This window comes from Neophocaena asiaeorientalis, unplaced genomic scaffold (assembly GCF_003031525.2).
Source record: "Neophocaena asiaeorientalis asiaeorientalis breed wild unplaced genomic scaffold, Neophocaena_asiaeorientalis_V1.1 scaffold65, whole genome shotgun sequence".
In the NCBI taxonomy this organism is placed as follows: Eukaryota; Metazoa; Chordata; class Mammalia; order Artiodactyla; family Phocoenidae; genus Neophocaena; species Neophocaena asiaeorientalis.
The window spans coordinates 1,387,750-1,404,087 of record NW_020173215.1 but is presented as its reverse complement, the minus strand read 5'-3'; the positions used below and the strand labels follow the sequence as shown (position 1 = coordinate 1,404,087).

The 16,338-nt window shown below is 34.2% G+C and overlaps 1 protein-coding gene across 4 annotated transcripts in view; it reads right to left on the bottom strand.

Annotated features, from left to right (window-relative positions):
• The window catches only part of BLTP1 (bridge-like lipid transfer protein family member 1), a 205,100-nt gene that overhangs the window by 135,116 nt on the left and 53,646 nt on the right, over positions 1–16,338 (bottom strand). For all 4 annotated transcript variants that reach the window (XM_024745037.1, XM_024745040.1, XM_024745038.1 and 1 more), the window contains 7 exons: positions 14,686–14,777; positions 13,261–13,378; positions 7,342–7,497; positions 6,982–7,079; positions 4,278–4,456; positions 4,006–4,112; positions 2,788–2,993 (listed from right to left, as the gene is read on the bottom strand). In XM_024745037.1, the coding sequence (XP_024600805.1) occupies positions 2,788–2,993; positions 4,006–4,112; positions 4,278–4,456; positions 6,982–7,079; positions 7,342–7,497; positions 13,261–13,378; positions 14,686–14,777 (956 nt within the window). The remainder of the gene's footprint in view (positions 1–2,787; positions 2,994–4,005; positions 4,113–4,277; positions 4,457–6,981; positions 7,080–7,341; positions 7,498–13,260; positions 13,379–14,685; positions 14,778–16,338) is intronic.

The following is a 16,338-nucleotide window of genomic DNA, read 5'->3' as shown; positions in this document are numbered from 1 at the left end:
GAACTTTCCTCAACATAATAAAGGCCATATATGACAAACCCACAGCCAACGTCGTCCTCAATGGTGAAATACTGAAATCATTTCCACTAAGATCAGGAAGAAGACAAGGTTGCCACTCTCACCACTCTTATCCAACATAGCTTTGGAAGTTTTAGCCACAGCAATCAGAGAAGTAAAGGAAATAAAAGGAATCCAAATCGGAAAAGAAGTAAAGTTGCCACTGTTTTCAGGTGACATGATACTATATAGAGAGAATCCTAAAGATGCTAGCAGAAAACTACTTGAGCTAATCAATGAATTTGGGAAAGTAGCAGGATACAAAATTAATGCACAGAAATCTCTTGCATTCCTATACACTAATGATGAAAAATCTGAAAGTGAAATTAAGAAAACACTCCCATTTATGATTCCAACAAAAAGAATAAAATATCCAGGAATAAACCTACCTAAAGAGACAAAAGACCTGTATGCAGAAAATTATAAGACACTGATGAAAGAAATTAAAGATGATACAAATAGATAGAGAGATATACCATGTTCTTGGATTGGAAGAATCAACAATGTGAAAATGTCTTTACTATCTACAGCAATCTACAGATTCAATGCAATCCCTATCAAACTACCAATGGCATTCTTCACAGAACTAGAACAAAAAATTTCACAATTTGTATGGAAACACAAAAGACCCTGAATAGCCGAAGTCATCTTGAGAATGAAAAACGGAGCTGGAGGAATCAGGCTCCCTGCCTTGAGACTATACTACAAAGCTACAGTAATCAAGACAGTATGGTACTGTCACAAAAAGAGGAATATAGCTCAGTGGAACAGGATAGAAAGCCCAGAGATAAACCCATGCACATATGGTCACCTTCTCTTTGATAAAGGAGGCAGGAATGTACAATGCAGACTATACAATGGAATATTACTCAGCCATAAAAAGAAATGAAATTGAGTTATTTGTAGTGAGGTGGATGGAACTAGAGTCTGTCATACAGAGTGAAGTAAGTCAGAAAGAGAAAGACAAACAATGTTTGCTAACACATATATATGAAATCTAACGGGAAAAAAATGTCATGAAGAACATAGAGGTAAGACAGGAATAAAGACACAGACCTACTAGAGAATGGACTTTAGGATATGGGGAGCAGGAAGGGCAAGCTGTGACAAAGTGAGAGAGTGGCATGGACATATATACACTACCAAAATTAAAATAGATAGCTAGTGGGAAGCAGCCGCATAGCACAGGGAGAGTAGCTCGGTGCTTTGTGACCACCTAGAGGGGTGTGATAGGGAGGGTGGGAGGGAGGGAGATGCAAGAGGGAAGAGATATGGGAACATATGTATATGTATAACTGATTCACTTTGTTATAAAGCAGAAACTAACACACCATTGTAAAGCAATTATACTCCAATAAAGATGTAAAAATAAAATAGAGCATATATATAAAATGTACAAAAATCAAGAAAAAAAGAATAAATGTAGTAAGACTAACAGAAGTCAATTCATAAAAGTAATATAAGGGGTACTGTTATCCAACCTTATGTCCGCAACGTAAGAAATAATATGAAGTTTTAATATTACTGAAAGGACTTTGGCCTGACACTTAGAGTTGCTATGTAGTCTACATCTTCAGAAGACCTCTCATTTCCATAAAATGTCCTCATAAATTACAATGCACATTCACTAAATACTCTTCTTAGCATTCTTTGTAATAATAATGCCAGGCCTAGTTTCTATTGGGGATTTTGTGGAAGTCAGTTTTACAGTCAAATAAATACAGGGCAATTTTTTTTTCTAGTGATGTATCCTTTAGAATTTCTTGATGTTTAATTTCAATAACTAAGAAAAATATAATCTCAGTTACGTGAGTTTTTGTATTCTCTGTTTTCTTTTATATATACATACATACATAATACATGTGTCAAACCTAACTTCCAGAAAGTTTTAAAGTTCTAACACTAAGTAGAACATAAGTTATACATTAAAACTAATGAAAAAACATTTAAGACAGGATTTAAGACAGGATTACATCTCCATGTCAGCATGACACTAAGCCAAAAATAAACAAACAAACAAAAAAAAAACAACTTAGAGAGTTACGTGTGACATATATTCCTAATAAAAGGAAGCAGAGAGTTCACTGGGTTAGAAGTTATTTTATAAAATATGTCAAAACTTAAAACTTTTAAATTTGTTTCAGTAGACACTTCATACAAGTTCTGAATTAACTTGATGAATATAAATACAAATATTTAGCACAACAAACTTCTGACACTACTAAAAAGTTGTTGTAAAGTCTGTAATGCACAGTCTGCATCAAAACATAATAAACTACCAACATGGGTAACATATATGGAACAGAATTTATAAAGAAGTCTAAAACAAAGGTATGTCTTTCTTTCTCTGTGTTCTTTGTTATAGTCCTCTTTTTTTTGTTTATGTATTACTATGTAATTTTTTTAGTTAAAAATATTGAGGTTCAATGTACATGTGGTAATGCAAAAACAGAGTTAATACTTCTCTAGTAGTATTCAAACTGATATTAGGGCTTCCCTGGTGGCGCAGCGGTTGAGAGTCTGCCTGCCGATGAAGGGGACACGGGTTCGTGCCCTGGTCCGGGAAGATCCCACATGCCGCGGAGCGGCTGGGCCCGGGAGCCATGGCCGCTGAGCCTGCGCGTTCAGAGCCTATGATCCACACTGGAGAGGCCACAACAGTGAGAGGTCCGCATACCGCAAAAAAAAAAAAAAAAAAAAAAAAAAAATGGAGGTTCTTTTAAATCTTACCTTTATACATAGAAAGGCATTTAATAGAGGTCCATAGAGAGTTATCTGAGAATCTGGAGAAAGTTCCATTTCTACATGAAGTTTATCAGGTGGAAGTTCTGAGGGATCAATAGGTGGACGTGAAGAAGTAGAGGGAGAAGAAACAACTCTGTCTGTTTTCTGGGATGGCCTTAATACAGATAGCATTGTTTCTTCCATTTCTGACACTGGAATAAATTGAGGAAAAAAGAATAATGTTTGAGGGGTGAGGGAGGAAAGCACCTCTTAAAAGTTCTTCAAAGAACTAGTCACTAAGAAATTCTATTTTGCAAATATGAAAGCAACTATTGCTGCTAAAGTATCTGTAGTATATAATGAAAACAAACCTGAAAGATTAATAGTTAAGAATGCAATAAAGTATGGACTTCATTGAAATATGTATAAAAATACATAAATCAAACTTAAAAAAATCGATGAAAAGTTCCCATTAACAAAGGCAACATTCTCATCAAGTTCTGTCAACATACTGTAAATCTGGGTCACAATTAGGCTTTAACTATACTTAGGCATTAAACTATGAAGTTACTTTCACATAAACAGCTATTCAAACGCAGTGTGACATTATCAACATATACATATGAGAAAGTTACAAAAACTATTCTTAAAAACTGAACTCACTGGAAAAATACACAGGAAATATCACTTGACTCTAATTCCACTTTGGATCCAAATAAAGCAGCACTTAAGCCTCAGGTAAACTATAAATGATATAACAGTTGTCAAAATGCATTAAAGAAACTAACATTTCACAAAATCAAGCGCTTTAAATATATAGATTTACATATACCTAACTTCATACTCCAGCTCTGCTTCTTCTAGCTCAGCAGACCTTGAGAAAATTACTTACTTTCTCTGAGCATATTTCCTCAACTCTACAATGACAATAATAATTATAACATCTATCTCACAGAGTTGCTTGAAGAGTTAAATGAGACAAAGTAAACCAGGCAACAGCTTGGCCTAGTATTTGATATATATAGTATTTGATATAGTACTTGATATATAGTAAATGCTCAATGAAAGTTAGCTGTAATTATACCAAAATCCTTAAAAGATTTTAAATGTATAAAATTGCCAATAGATGCATTTCCAAATATTTTTAATTTCTCCTTGTATCTTCGATGTTTATCAATTATAACACTAGATATTTCAACGTACAAATTATATGAAAACACTTACATGACTGTTTTAGCTGTTCATCTGCTTTTTGTGGATAAATTGGATGCCATGTGTAATCAATTGTAAGCATGACACTTGGGACAGTCCAGCATTCAACCCAACCAGCCCTTTGAAGATAAAAATAAAGTTTCTAGTCTGGTACTTATTCCTTTGATTGTATACAGACACCAGTTATAGATAATCAAATTTTACTGTCATTCTTTTAAAGAATTAGAAGAGTAATTTCTCCACATAAACACAAAATACTTAGATCACTAACATTAAGTACTTACTTTTCTTGAGTAATGTTCCGCCATTTTGGTTTCACTGTTTTCTGGCCACTTTGACATTCAGCAGGAATACCAGTATCATGAGTCATTTTATTTGGGTGGCAATTCTTTACCAGCATAAATAATGAATATTTACTAGGGTGGCAATCTGGTAGAAACAAATGAAGATCAACATCTTCTCCCTAAAAGATAGTTTATAATAACCCAAAGTAACAAAATAGGTACATAAATTTGTTAGGTTACTATTTACAGGGAAGCTTATCTATAATAATCAATTAAACAGAAAATAAACATAAATTTGAAAAGGCAGGTTTTACATTGAATAATCAGGTAAGTAACTGGAATAAGATCTTACACTGACTGAAACTAAATTCTGCTTAGAAAGTCAAGAAAGGGACTTCCCTGGTGGCGCAGTGGTTAAGAATCCGCCTGCCAATTCAGGGGACATGGGTTCAAGCCCTGGTCCAGGAAGATCCCACATGCCACGGAGCAACTAAGCCTGTGTGCCACAACTACTGAGCCTGTGCTCTAGGGCCTGCGAGCCACAACTACAGAGCCTGAGTGCCACAACTACTGAAGCTCACGCACCTAGGGCCCGTGTTCCACAATAAGAGAAGCCACCGCAATGAGAAGCCCGTGCACCACAACAAAGAGTAGCCCCTGCTCTCCACAACTAGAGAAAGCCCACGCACAGCAACGAAGACCCAACACTGCCAAAAATAACAAATTAATTAATTAACCTTTTTTAAAAAAGATAATAATAAAAATAAAATCTCTAAGAAAAAGAAAGTAAAAAAAAAAAAATCAGGGAAATTAACAGCACAGTTTCTAGAAAACAGTAAGAAAGTTATCTTCCATGGATTTCCTTGGATATTTTGCATGTAACTCAGTAAAAAAAAATTAAAACTCAGCTAATATAAGCTTAGGTGGAATATGTTCTGTATTTTAAAAATATGATTGTCTATTTTGATTCTAGTAAGTCTTGGTTCCTCAACTGCCTTGTAAGAATTATATCAAAGCATCTTCACTGAGTTTCACTTGTTTTCCTTATAGGTCCCTTAATCTTTGCTCATTTTGATGCTTGGTTTCTTAACAGGCAGCACAGTGGGGCGGTTAAAAGAGTGGAGCCCTAAACTATACTGCCTGGGCTCGAATTCTAACTTGGCCACTCACTAGCTATATGACAAGTTACATAAACTTGCCTCCTCAGTTTCCTATTCTGTAAATGCAGATAATAACAACAACTACTTCAAGAGGGTTGTTCTGAGAATGAATAAATGAGTTACTACACATAAAGCACTTGGAGAAGTGTCTGGCACAAAGTAGATGTTAATACTTGCTGGCTGCTCTTATTATTGTTGCTATTTTTTACCTTCATAACCTCCATCAATACTACAACTACTAATGATTGTATACCTTAAAGTTAGGTGTACCATGAATTCTGAACTCCTAAGAGCTGGCTTTTGGATCACGGGGTTTATTCATTGAATTCATCGTTAAAATTAGGAATGAAATACAGCTGACCCTTGAACAACACAGGTTTGAACTGCACAGGCCACTTACACATGGATGTTTTTTCAACAGTAAATATTACAGTTCTACACAATCTGTGGTTGGTTGAATCTGCAGATGCTGAACCTCAGATAGAGGAACCAAGGATATGGAGGATATAAGGAGAACTGACTCTAAGTTGCACATGAATTTATGATGGCAGGGAGGGTCAGCGTCCCTAACCTCCACATTGTTCATCAACTGTATAGAGAAATGTAAAATCCAGTTCACAGACTAATATTAGAGCTACAATAAGTTCTAAAGAGAACATATAGATTAGTCACAGAGGTCAGAAATGAGCTCTAACAAAATAATCGACTCAAGGAATTATTTTATTTTTTTGCCCAGCTTTTTTTTTTAATAGAAGTATAGTTGATTTACAATATTATATTCATTTCAGTCATATAACACAATTCAGTGTTTTTATGGATTACATGCTATATCAATACAAAGTTATTATAAAATATTGACTATATTCCCAGTACATTACATCCCCATGACTTATTTTATAACTGGTAGTTTATCTCTCTTAATCTCCTTCACCTACTTTATCTCTCCTCCTTCCCCTCCCCACTCTGGTTACCACTAGTTTGTTTTCTGTATCTGGAAGTCCATTTCTGTTTTATCTGTTTTATCTATCTGTTCATTTGTTTTGCTTTTTAGATTCCAAATATAAGTGAAAACATACAGTATTTGTCTTTCTCTGTTTGACTTATTTCACTAAGCATAATACCCCTCCAGTCATTCACGTCATAAATGGCAAGGTCTCATTCTTTTTTATGGCTGAGTAATACTCCAGTGAGTATATATATCACATCTTCTTTATCCATTCATCTGTCAATGGGCACTGAGGTCACTTCCATATCTTGGCTATCGTAAACAATGCTGCTATGAACACTGGGGTACACATATCTTTTCAAGTTACTGCCCAACTTCTTAGGGGAACTTGGGGAACTTAGGGGAAAGGCAGAATATTACAGTTAACTACAAAAAAGAAACAGGCAATTCTGTGCCACTGAAGTTAGTGAACAATGGTGGAAAACCAAAATACTTCAAGGTGGCAATAGGATGGGCAGGAGAGAGTAAAGGTAAGTGCTGGGAAATCAAACTTACTAATAAACCTTGTGGAATAAACAATACATCCAATTATACGTACTCTTAAAGAGAACTTGGTATTACATGTAGCTGGAACAAAGTCCGTAAACGGCAAAGAGAAATCAATGTTTAGTGTTTCCCCACAGGCTGCCAGGTACACTGCAAAAATAAATAAATAAATTTACTTTTAATTTCAAAAAAATTTTCAACAAAAACTGCCTTAAATATACACCTAAACAAAATTAAATTTAATATGCTTAGTGTAATACAAATTCTGAAATAGTTCTCTGAGAGTCTTATAAGACAATGGAAAAGAAGATCAATTCTAGTATCTATTAAAACTATAAAAATCAATACCAGTTCTTTGCTGGTATTTGTCTTAATGAACAGAATACTAACCTAATTTTTAAAAAGTACTTACCATTTTCCTGTTGTTTAGTGGAACAGTCAATCCAATTGTGCTGATTAGCTGCCCAAATCATTTCAAATTGATGAAACATGATTTTAAAATTCCATGTATATGGAACAAATGAAAAAATGTCTGGAGCACTATCACTTGACCAGTCTTGAATTAAATCTAAAATTATTGCGGTAGGAGACAGAATGTAAAATTAATTGAAATTCAGAAAACAAAATAAAAATATTCTAACACCAAAAAGTTTCCTATTGTTATCTAAAAAGAACTTCTATACAAAGATATTAAAAAGCTGATTAAGATGTAGCTAAATGATTTGACAGTAAAAATGCTTACTTACTAATCACAGTTCCAAATAAGAAAACTTTTATGCATTTCATATACCTATTACGTTTTTAAAGAAACTTCAGAAGAGGAAAAAAAAATTACCTGATATTCTGTTACCAAAATACATAACATTGTGGATATATCTCATCCTAGTTCTTTTTTCTATGTAGATTTTTACACTACCCTAGATGTTACGTTACTTTTTTCATTGAACTCAAAATTTTGCCATGTTATTTCGTACACATTAACAAAAATTTTGTTCATTAAAAAGATTCGCAAAGATTTACTTAACCATTTACTGTACTTGGATATTTAGACTTTCTTAAAATTTCTGTTATATATAATGTTATCATGTATATTTTCATGCAAGATATTTTACATATTCAGGATTATTTTCTCAGGATAGATTTAAAATATGGATTTGCTAGGTCAAAGTTTATGAATTTTTTTAAGGCTATTATAAATCACAAAACTGCTTTCCAAGAGTAGTAGATCCATTTATGCTCCTATTAGAAATGTATGGTCAACTATCCATTTCACTGTACCTGTTCCTGCATTATATTTCTTTCTACCTCTCTCCCTTTCTCTATATTTTTTGGGGGGGCGGGCCGGGAGTGGGGGTGATGCGGCTTGATAATTGGTAATTGAAAAATGCTCTCTCACTTTAATTGAATTTCTTAATTACAAGTAGGGTTGAACATTATTCGCATTGTTTTATTCACAAAACAAATACGTACAGAATGTCTACTGTGTCCCAGACTCTGTTTTAGACTGTGGGAATACAATGTGAACAAAACAAAGACTTGGCCTTAGAATTATAGTCAGTCATATTTGTTGATTGCTGATTTACTGTATTGCTGATTTGTTGGTTTAAGTGTTGTTTTTTAAAATTGTGTTCATAGTCTGCTCATAGTTCATAGTTCTTAGTCTGCTTATCCTTTCATACCTCAATTTTTTTTTTTTAACCTCAATAGGCAAAAAGTCTTTACATAAAGATGTTAGCCCTGCTCTATCACAGTGCGTTCCTCTACTTTTCCTCTGGCATTCACATTATTGCATGCACTGTATACTCCCAGCAATGATGTCCTTCAGTAAATGGTCTCCTCCTAAAAGGTGTCAAGCTCATCTTTGTATACTCACAGTACATAACAACAGTGCTATAAAATCAGAACTTTGTGTATTTGAGAGAGGGAAACAACTACAAGTACCATTGTTATAGCACAAATTCTGACAACCAGACAGTCCTGGGTTTAAATTGTGGCTTTATCATTTTACTAGTTACATAATCTTGAACAAATGACTGAAATGCTGTCGGTTTTCTCTTTTACAAAATGCGGACAACTTCACAGACTTATTGTGAGAATTTAGATGATATATGTGAACTTTTAGCACAGAAACTGCCACCAGATAAGCACTCCACAAACAGTAGCACTTAGTATTAAAGATATTCTAAGGAAAATAATAGGCAAAAATAATTAAATATTTAAAGTAGTTTCCTTTGAATTTTAAAGGATATCTTTAAACTGAAAAATATTAGATTCAGTAATGAAATCAGATGTCAAATATCATATGAACTCATTTAAAATGTAGCTGCAATGTACAGAAACTTGTGCACATATATTAGACTCATCTCTTGATAAAATAGCAAAATAATACATTTGATATCAAATTTTAATAACAATTTAAATTAATCTTAGTAAGATGCAGTTTTACTATATCAACGATAAAAGGCATATATGGCTATTAACCTGTTCTAAGACTAGAGAACAGAAATTTCCACTTAACGATTTTACTTTAAATATATTTTTATTTCATTTAACAAGCAATCACACTAGCTCATCATACCTTATAGTATCTATGCCTACTTCTAAAATTTTACTTCTACATACCGCCCTACCTAACTAACCTGACTGCATCCCTACTATCTAACTTTAGTCTTTAACACAGCGTTCAGCACTTAAGAGATGCCCAAAAGTCATCTCTGGGATTAGCCAACTACACAATACAAATTCACCATTCATCAAGCTGATTTTCACACTTTTCTTCCTCATAAACATTTTTGGTTCTGCACTTTTACTCAAACTATTCATCCCTTCTAAAATGAACACACTCTTTGGTAACCTCTTTGTTGCAGAAAAACTCTAACCATCTTTAACAACAGCATGACACTACAGAGACAGTACAGAGTCTACTACAGTCAAAACATTGTTCTTAACCATCTCTTCCACTTACTAGCTTCATGAGTCTGCCCAAGTCATTGAATGTTTCTTCAATTTCCTCATTGTTAACTCAAGGATAACAATAACAGCTATCCCTTTTCAGAGTTGTTGTGAAGATTATACCAATGAACATGCTTTGGAATGTTGTATGAAAACATACTATGCAAATTTTAGTTAATATTACTGAGTTCATTTACAAAGACCATTCCCGATCTTAATGTCCTTCCTTACTTTCTCTAATTATCTTCAGATCGTATTGATTTCCTCTGTATCCACGTCTTACATGCATTTGTTAGCTTTGAAATTCATGCTTGCACTCAATGTGTTTGTGTGTGTGTGTGTGTCTGTGTGTGTGTGTGTGTGTGTACTGTTATGTATTGTTTTATTTGTCTAAGTCTAGTACTACACATGCCAATATACTTGAGACTGATAAATAAATTCCCATAAGCACTATCTCTATAAGTTCTCTCTGCGTTGAGATCATGGCTTATATTTGTTTTGACTCATTATTAACAAGTGACTCTCAACTTATGCTGGTTGCATTTATCTACTTCATACTACTACCTAAAAGACTGAGCTACAATTGCTAGTAAAATAAACACAAATTCAAATAATCTACTAATCATCTAAGGAAACCAACAAAATTTTATAGTTTTTAGCCAATTTCTATTTTAATGTCTTATTAGTTTTTTTAATATCTTATCTAAACATCAGTATATTCTGCAATATAGTTTCCCTACCAGCTTATACAATATCTTTACTGACAAATATTAAAAATTACGGTAACAAAATATCTTTACTAGGAACCTCAAAAACTACTTCCGATATGTATTTCTCTTTAAACCAAAAGCTGCTCTTATTACCAGATGGTCTTACCAAATAAATTTATTTATTTGGAAGCACTTTCTTGATGACGGCCTTAATCGTTTAGATAATAAAATTTTAGAAGTTGTGAAGTTGGTAATCTAAATATTAGTCTGGGAAAAAACTCATCTACAACTCACTTTATAATTAAGTTGATAGGCCAACAACCTACAAAATGTCCATCACCTGGTACTGGGGCTTTGCAATACCATTATATTTTCTTCTCCCATTATCAGAGTAAACCTAAGTCAATTTCATTATTGCCTGTAAAGACCACTTTTGCCTGTTTTACATCTTTCATTCCTGAGGCTCTATATTGTATTTATCATGAAGAGATTTCTGTTCCACATTGAAATCTCTTAAGAACAATTTTATCCCACTAATAACTGGCATGAGAATGGGTCTTGAAGCATATTAGGTATTCCCTCACACAAAATAGATAATTTATTTTCTGCAAAAATCTGTCAACAGAGAAATGTAAAACTGAGAAAAGAGAAAAGCAATTCAAACACTATGACCAAGTATGTTCTCTCCAAGGCTAAATTAATATCACTCTCTGATAGTATCTTTTTTAAAGAATAAATAAGTTTTTGAAGGACTCTAGAAAGATTTCAGAAGTAATATATCTAAATGTTATAGCTGTTAAATCTGGGAGATGAGAACTTAAGTTTTGTACCTTTCTATATTTTTTAAATTTCTCCAAATAAATTTTAGAAAAAAATAACTAAAAAAGTGAAGTTAAATAGGTATAAGCATAAAGATTAGAGAAAGAAAATAATTTAAGAAAAATCACAATTGTAATTTAGGAAATGTGTACTTGTTTAACTAATACAATATTCAGTCTAAATGTAAGCGCTACTACAAAATAAAGTTTAAATTTTGAGAAAGTTATACTTCTACTCCAAGTATTCTTGGCACTGCTAAAGTCTGAGATTGTGAAATTCTGGAGGAAAAACAATGTGAAGTATTGAATGCTTGAAAACACTGGGCTTTAAGTTTAAATAAATACTTTATAATTTAAAAAGAAAGAAACTGCAATCTATTTTAAAAGATTAGCAAAGTTAGAAATGATAAAATCTTAAGTGAGAAGGAAAAGACTATGCAAAGAAGCTATCTATATAAAAACAGATTCTTGAACCAGACTATTTGGGTTGGAATCCTAGCTTGACTTAGTCGCGTAACCCTAGACAAATTGCTTAACCACTCTGTAACTCACTGCCCTCATCTGTAAAATAAGGATAATGATAATAAAATTGACCTCAGAGAATTTATGAGGATTTAATGATTTAATATGTGAAACTGCTTAGAACAGAGACAGACACTAATACACACTGTAAGTTTTAGCTATTATTTTTTTCATAAATCTGAATTAAGTAGTACTTATTCAATATTCAGCTTCACTGACAAAAATTTAACTTGCCAGGGACTCTGTCAAAGTTTCTACTACTGGGACCTTGACTTGAGCCTTGGAGAAGAATTATACAACTGCAAAAATACAGAATCATTCTATCTAATCTCCACGATAAGGCTCCTGATCAAAGCAAAATACAAATATAGAAGACTAATGATTGAATATATTATAGTAATGGCATTATTATAAAAGGCCAAAACTCTAGCAACAGCAAAATTAGGTTAGAAATTGTTATCCCTATTTCACAGATAAGGAAACTGAAGCTTAAACAATTAGGAAATTTGGCCAACATCATATTGCTAGTAAGTAATGTGAGGACAGGGAAACCTGTGAATATCTTAATGACTGCTATACCCACAAATATTAGTACTCAGCACAGAATGCTTGTAAATGATCGGTGGGTGGATGGACGAACAGATAAATGCAGCAATCAGTCAAGCAAATATTAGGAGTTCTGGGGTAGCCACTGATCCTAGAAAAGCAGACCAACTCTGGCTAAACTTCTTACAGAAAGGCTCAAAAAATGTATTTTTATGTAGCAATATTTATGTCATTCAGAGACTAAGACCACATGTTCCCATAATCATAAAATAACGAGTAGCTATCATAATATGCTGCAAGAAATAAAAGAATTTTTTCCACCTAATGACAGCATCAACTCAATTATACATGCCAACAGAAAGGAGTTAAGTAGGGACTCCAAATACAAAAATAACGTATTTGACTATTTGAATATACTGTCTGTGGATTACTAACTAAAACAAAATAGTAGAGCCACAATGATGCCTAATTCAGGAAGAGAAAGAAACTGATTCATCTTCCCCAACTTACCCCCACCAGACCGACACAAAAATGAGTTCTTGCACTTCCTCCTAAGCTCAATTTTGGGTTCATATTTTCCTTGTTTGGGTTAGAAGACAGCATAGAACATGTATATTTAAGTTTTTCCTTTGATAAACTTGGCCCCAAAAGAAGTGTAAAAGGAAGTATGAATTGTGTCATCAAGTCCCTATGTTGAATCTAAAAGCAAAACTTATTGACTATAAACAAGTTTACTATGATAAATCTCAGATCTCATTGTATTTATACTTATTAGAAAATTACCTGTGAAGAAATTCTTCTGTGCAAAGATGAAGTGGTAGGTGGCTTTATAAACCTCTAATTCACACTGCCATGTCTGTGGCATGTTCCATATTCGGGGGTAGCTGGCATTGATGTGAAACTGCAAATCAAATGTTAAGTAAAAATGTCAGAGGTTAAAATATGACATTGTGTGACAGCATTAGAAATGAACTCGCACAAACTGGTGAGTAATTAAAACTTATTTTCCTACTGAGCCAAACAGAATGTCCCTTAGAGGTTTTAATATTGCTGTGGCTAAAGGTCAGTATTCATGGTTACATCCAGCTCCTTAAAATACTAAGCCATGATGTGGCCAAAAAACTTTAAGAACAAATCAGGCTACAGTTTTGATACTGTAGCTAAACAGAGTAACAGCCAACTTCATTAACTCTTCTTTAAACCTAATCTGTTAAGTGAGGGGCTCGGGTCAGGCAGGGTGGAGTGCAATGCATACCGTCACACAGAAGTTTGGCCCCCAGTGCCTCCTCGGTTCTTATTTGACAGCACAGTAGTTATAAATCTGACATGATGCTTTGTGGTACATTCCACCTGCCAAAGCTTGGCAATTCTGCAAAGGCAAGAGCTGCCTGGCCAGGAATACCGTTATTGCACAGCACCATTTATCAGCAATAGCTCAGGAATTCATTAAAATGCTGAATATTCATATTTATAGTATTCATTATATTCTTGGTAACTGCAAAATTTTCTTCTTAATTTACATATATCATATATAAATATGCTTGTTTAGACAAGCAATTAAGGACCTAATGATATCATCTAATATAAAAGAATCCTCTCTAAATATCAGCCATTCTACGCAGTGACTTTTGTTATTATTGTTGTTATTACTGTCATCCCTGAGAAAAAATAATAATCTGCTTGATTAATGAGTTCCTGACCTGCAGTTTTCAATCATGAGCATTTCCATATTTATTCTAATATGGAGCAATTCAGGGTATCAATAAGATTTTCTTCCTTTTACCTTATTCATCAAGTAAAAAAGGACAATGAATTATTAAGCCCTGAGAAAGAATCTGATGGGGCCAGAAAACATACAGTAAAAAATTATCTTACTTACAGCATAGGAGACAGCTAGTCTAGCCATACAATGAAGTTTAAAAACAATACACCGAGAACTTTTCACATTTCTAAAGGCCAAAAACCCATGTAGTGTTGCCTTATATTCATTTCCCCCAAAAGAAGAGCAACAGAGAGATGCCAAAGGGAGTCCACAGCATTGGGAATCTACACCTCTTCCCAAAAACATGGTCAAGAGCATCTGGTTGTTCTTGAATGAGAAGACTGACCTTTTGATGACCTCCTGGCCATTAAAATTTTATATTAAAAAATTAAAACCAAATTTGTATTTTATGGATGTAGGCATATCATCATACACTCTAGACTTACTGCTAACATTTCTGCTTCTAAAAGAGTCCGGTATTGCATGCTGGTAGTGGCATCAACATGTAAGAGTTGTCCTTTAATTGCAGGGGTGTAACCTAAAATAAGTGAAAACATAAAAATTAAGAACCTAAAGAAATACATACATATAATTAAAAAATTTGGACTGGAAACAAATTCCCCCACCACCCAAAGAAGGAATTCCTGAAAAATGGTAATCAGTCACTATTTAAATACACCCCCAGTAATGTGGAGTATACTATCTAATAGGTAACCTTTCTCATTTCGGACAGCTCTGATGGAAAAGAGTTCCATCTTCATATAAGGTCTATCCTGACTCTGCTTTCCAGTGCAAAACTACAAGTCTATTTTCCAAATGATAGTGTGCAAATATTTAAGACTGCTCCCATGTCCTTTTTTTCACTGACTCAAGGGTACATATTTTCAACTACCCCTTAAGTAATGACAGTTGCTTTTTTTTTTCTTTTTTTTTTTCTGGAAATTAAAACACCAGCTTTATTATAGAGGTATTGAAAACATGGCTTTGAATATCCCAATAAGAAAATCTTGAGTTAGTCATAGCTACAGATAGGCAATGCTAGAAATCCAAATCTACTCCACCACCCAGGACAGACCCTTTCACTAAATGACTTTGAAGAGTCTGAAATCTGTAGAAAAGACAGTATTAAAAAAAAAAAAAAGGGAATAGGATGGATCTAACATATCATATCCTTGTTCAAAATCCACCCATCAGGGCAAGTATAGGTAGGAGAGAAGTCAGGAGATTGCACAAATAAATTATTGAAAAAAATGTGTAATGACAGTTGCTAAACAAAAAAACTATTCCTTACATAGTGACAGTTACCAAACAACACAGCCCCACTCTGAATAAAAGCAGAAAGGTTCAGAGTATTTCACTTCTTTTCTTGATGGACTGCCCTCCTATGAACACTAACACTATGAACATTTTTATATGGCTAATTCAACATGCATCCTGCTCTGGGCATTTTTTTTTCCCCAAACAACTGAATCTCTGGGACCAGTTTTTAAATGTTTTCAAATTATATTTTGTTATTGTCTAAGAAGTAAGTCTATTTTTCCCTTTGAAGACAGTCACCTTAAAAGCCACCTAACCTTTACCAATAACTCGACTGGGTTTTTCTTAGACACTTAACTCATTCAGTTCAACAGTCAGTGTGCTGTGGCACTTCCCATGAATTCATAATAGGTATATGCTCAAGATATTGATGCCTCAGTCCTCAGATGGTCCCTTTACCCCAGTGCACCAATAAATGTACCTCCCAAAAATCTGTACAAATATTATTTCCTATATACATCATCAGTTTAAAAGGCAGAGGGACTTCCCTGGTGGCGCAGTGGTTAAGAATCTGCCTGCCAACGCAGGGGACACGGGTTCAAGCCCCAGTCCGGGAAGATCCCACATACCGCGGAGCAACTAAGCTCGTGCACCACAAGTGCTGAGCCTGCGCTCTAGAGCCCACAAGCCACAAATGCTGAGCCTGCGTGCTACAACTACTGAAGCCCACATGCCTAGAGCCCGTGCTCCGCAACGAGAAGCCCCCACTCGCTGCAACTAGAGAAAGCCCGTGCACAGCAACGAAGACCCAACGCAGCCAAAGATAAATAAATAAATCAAAA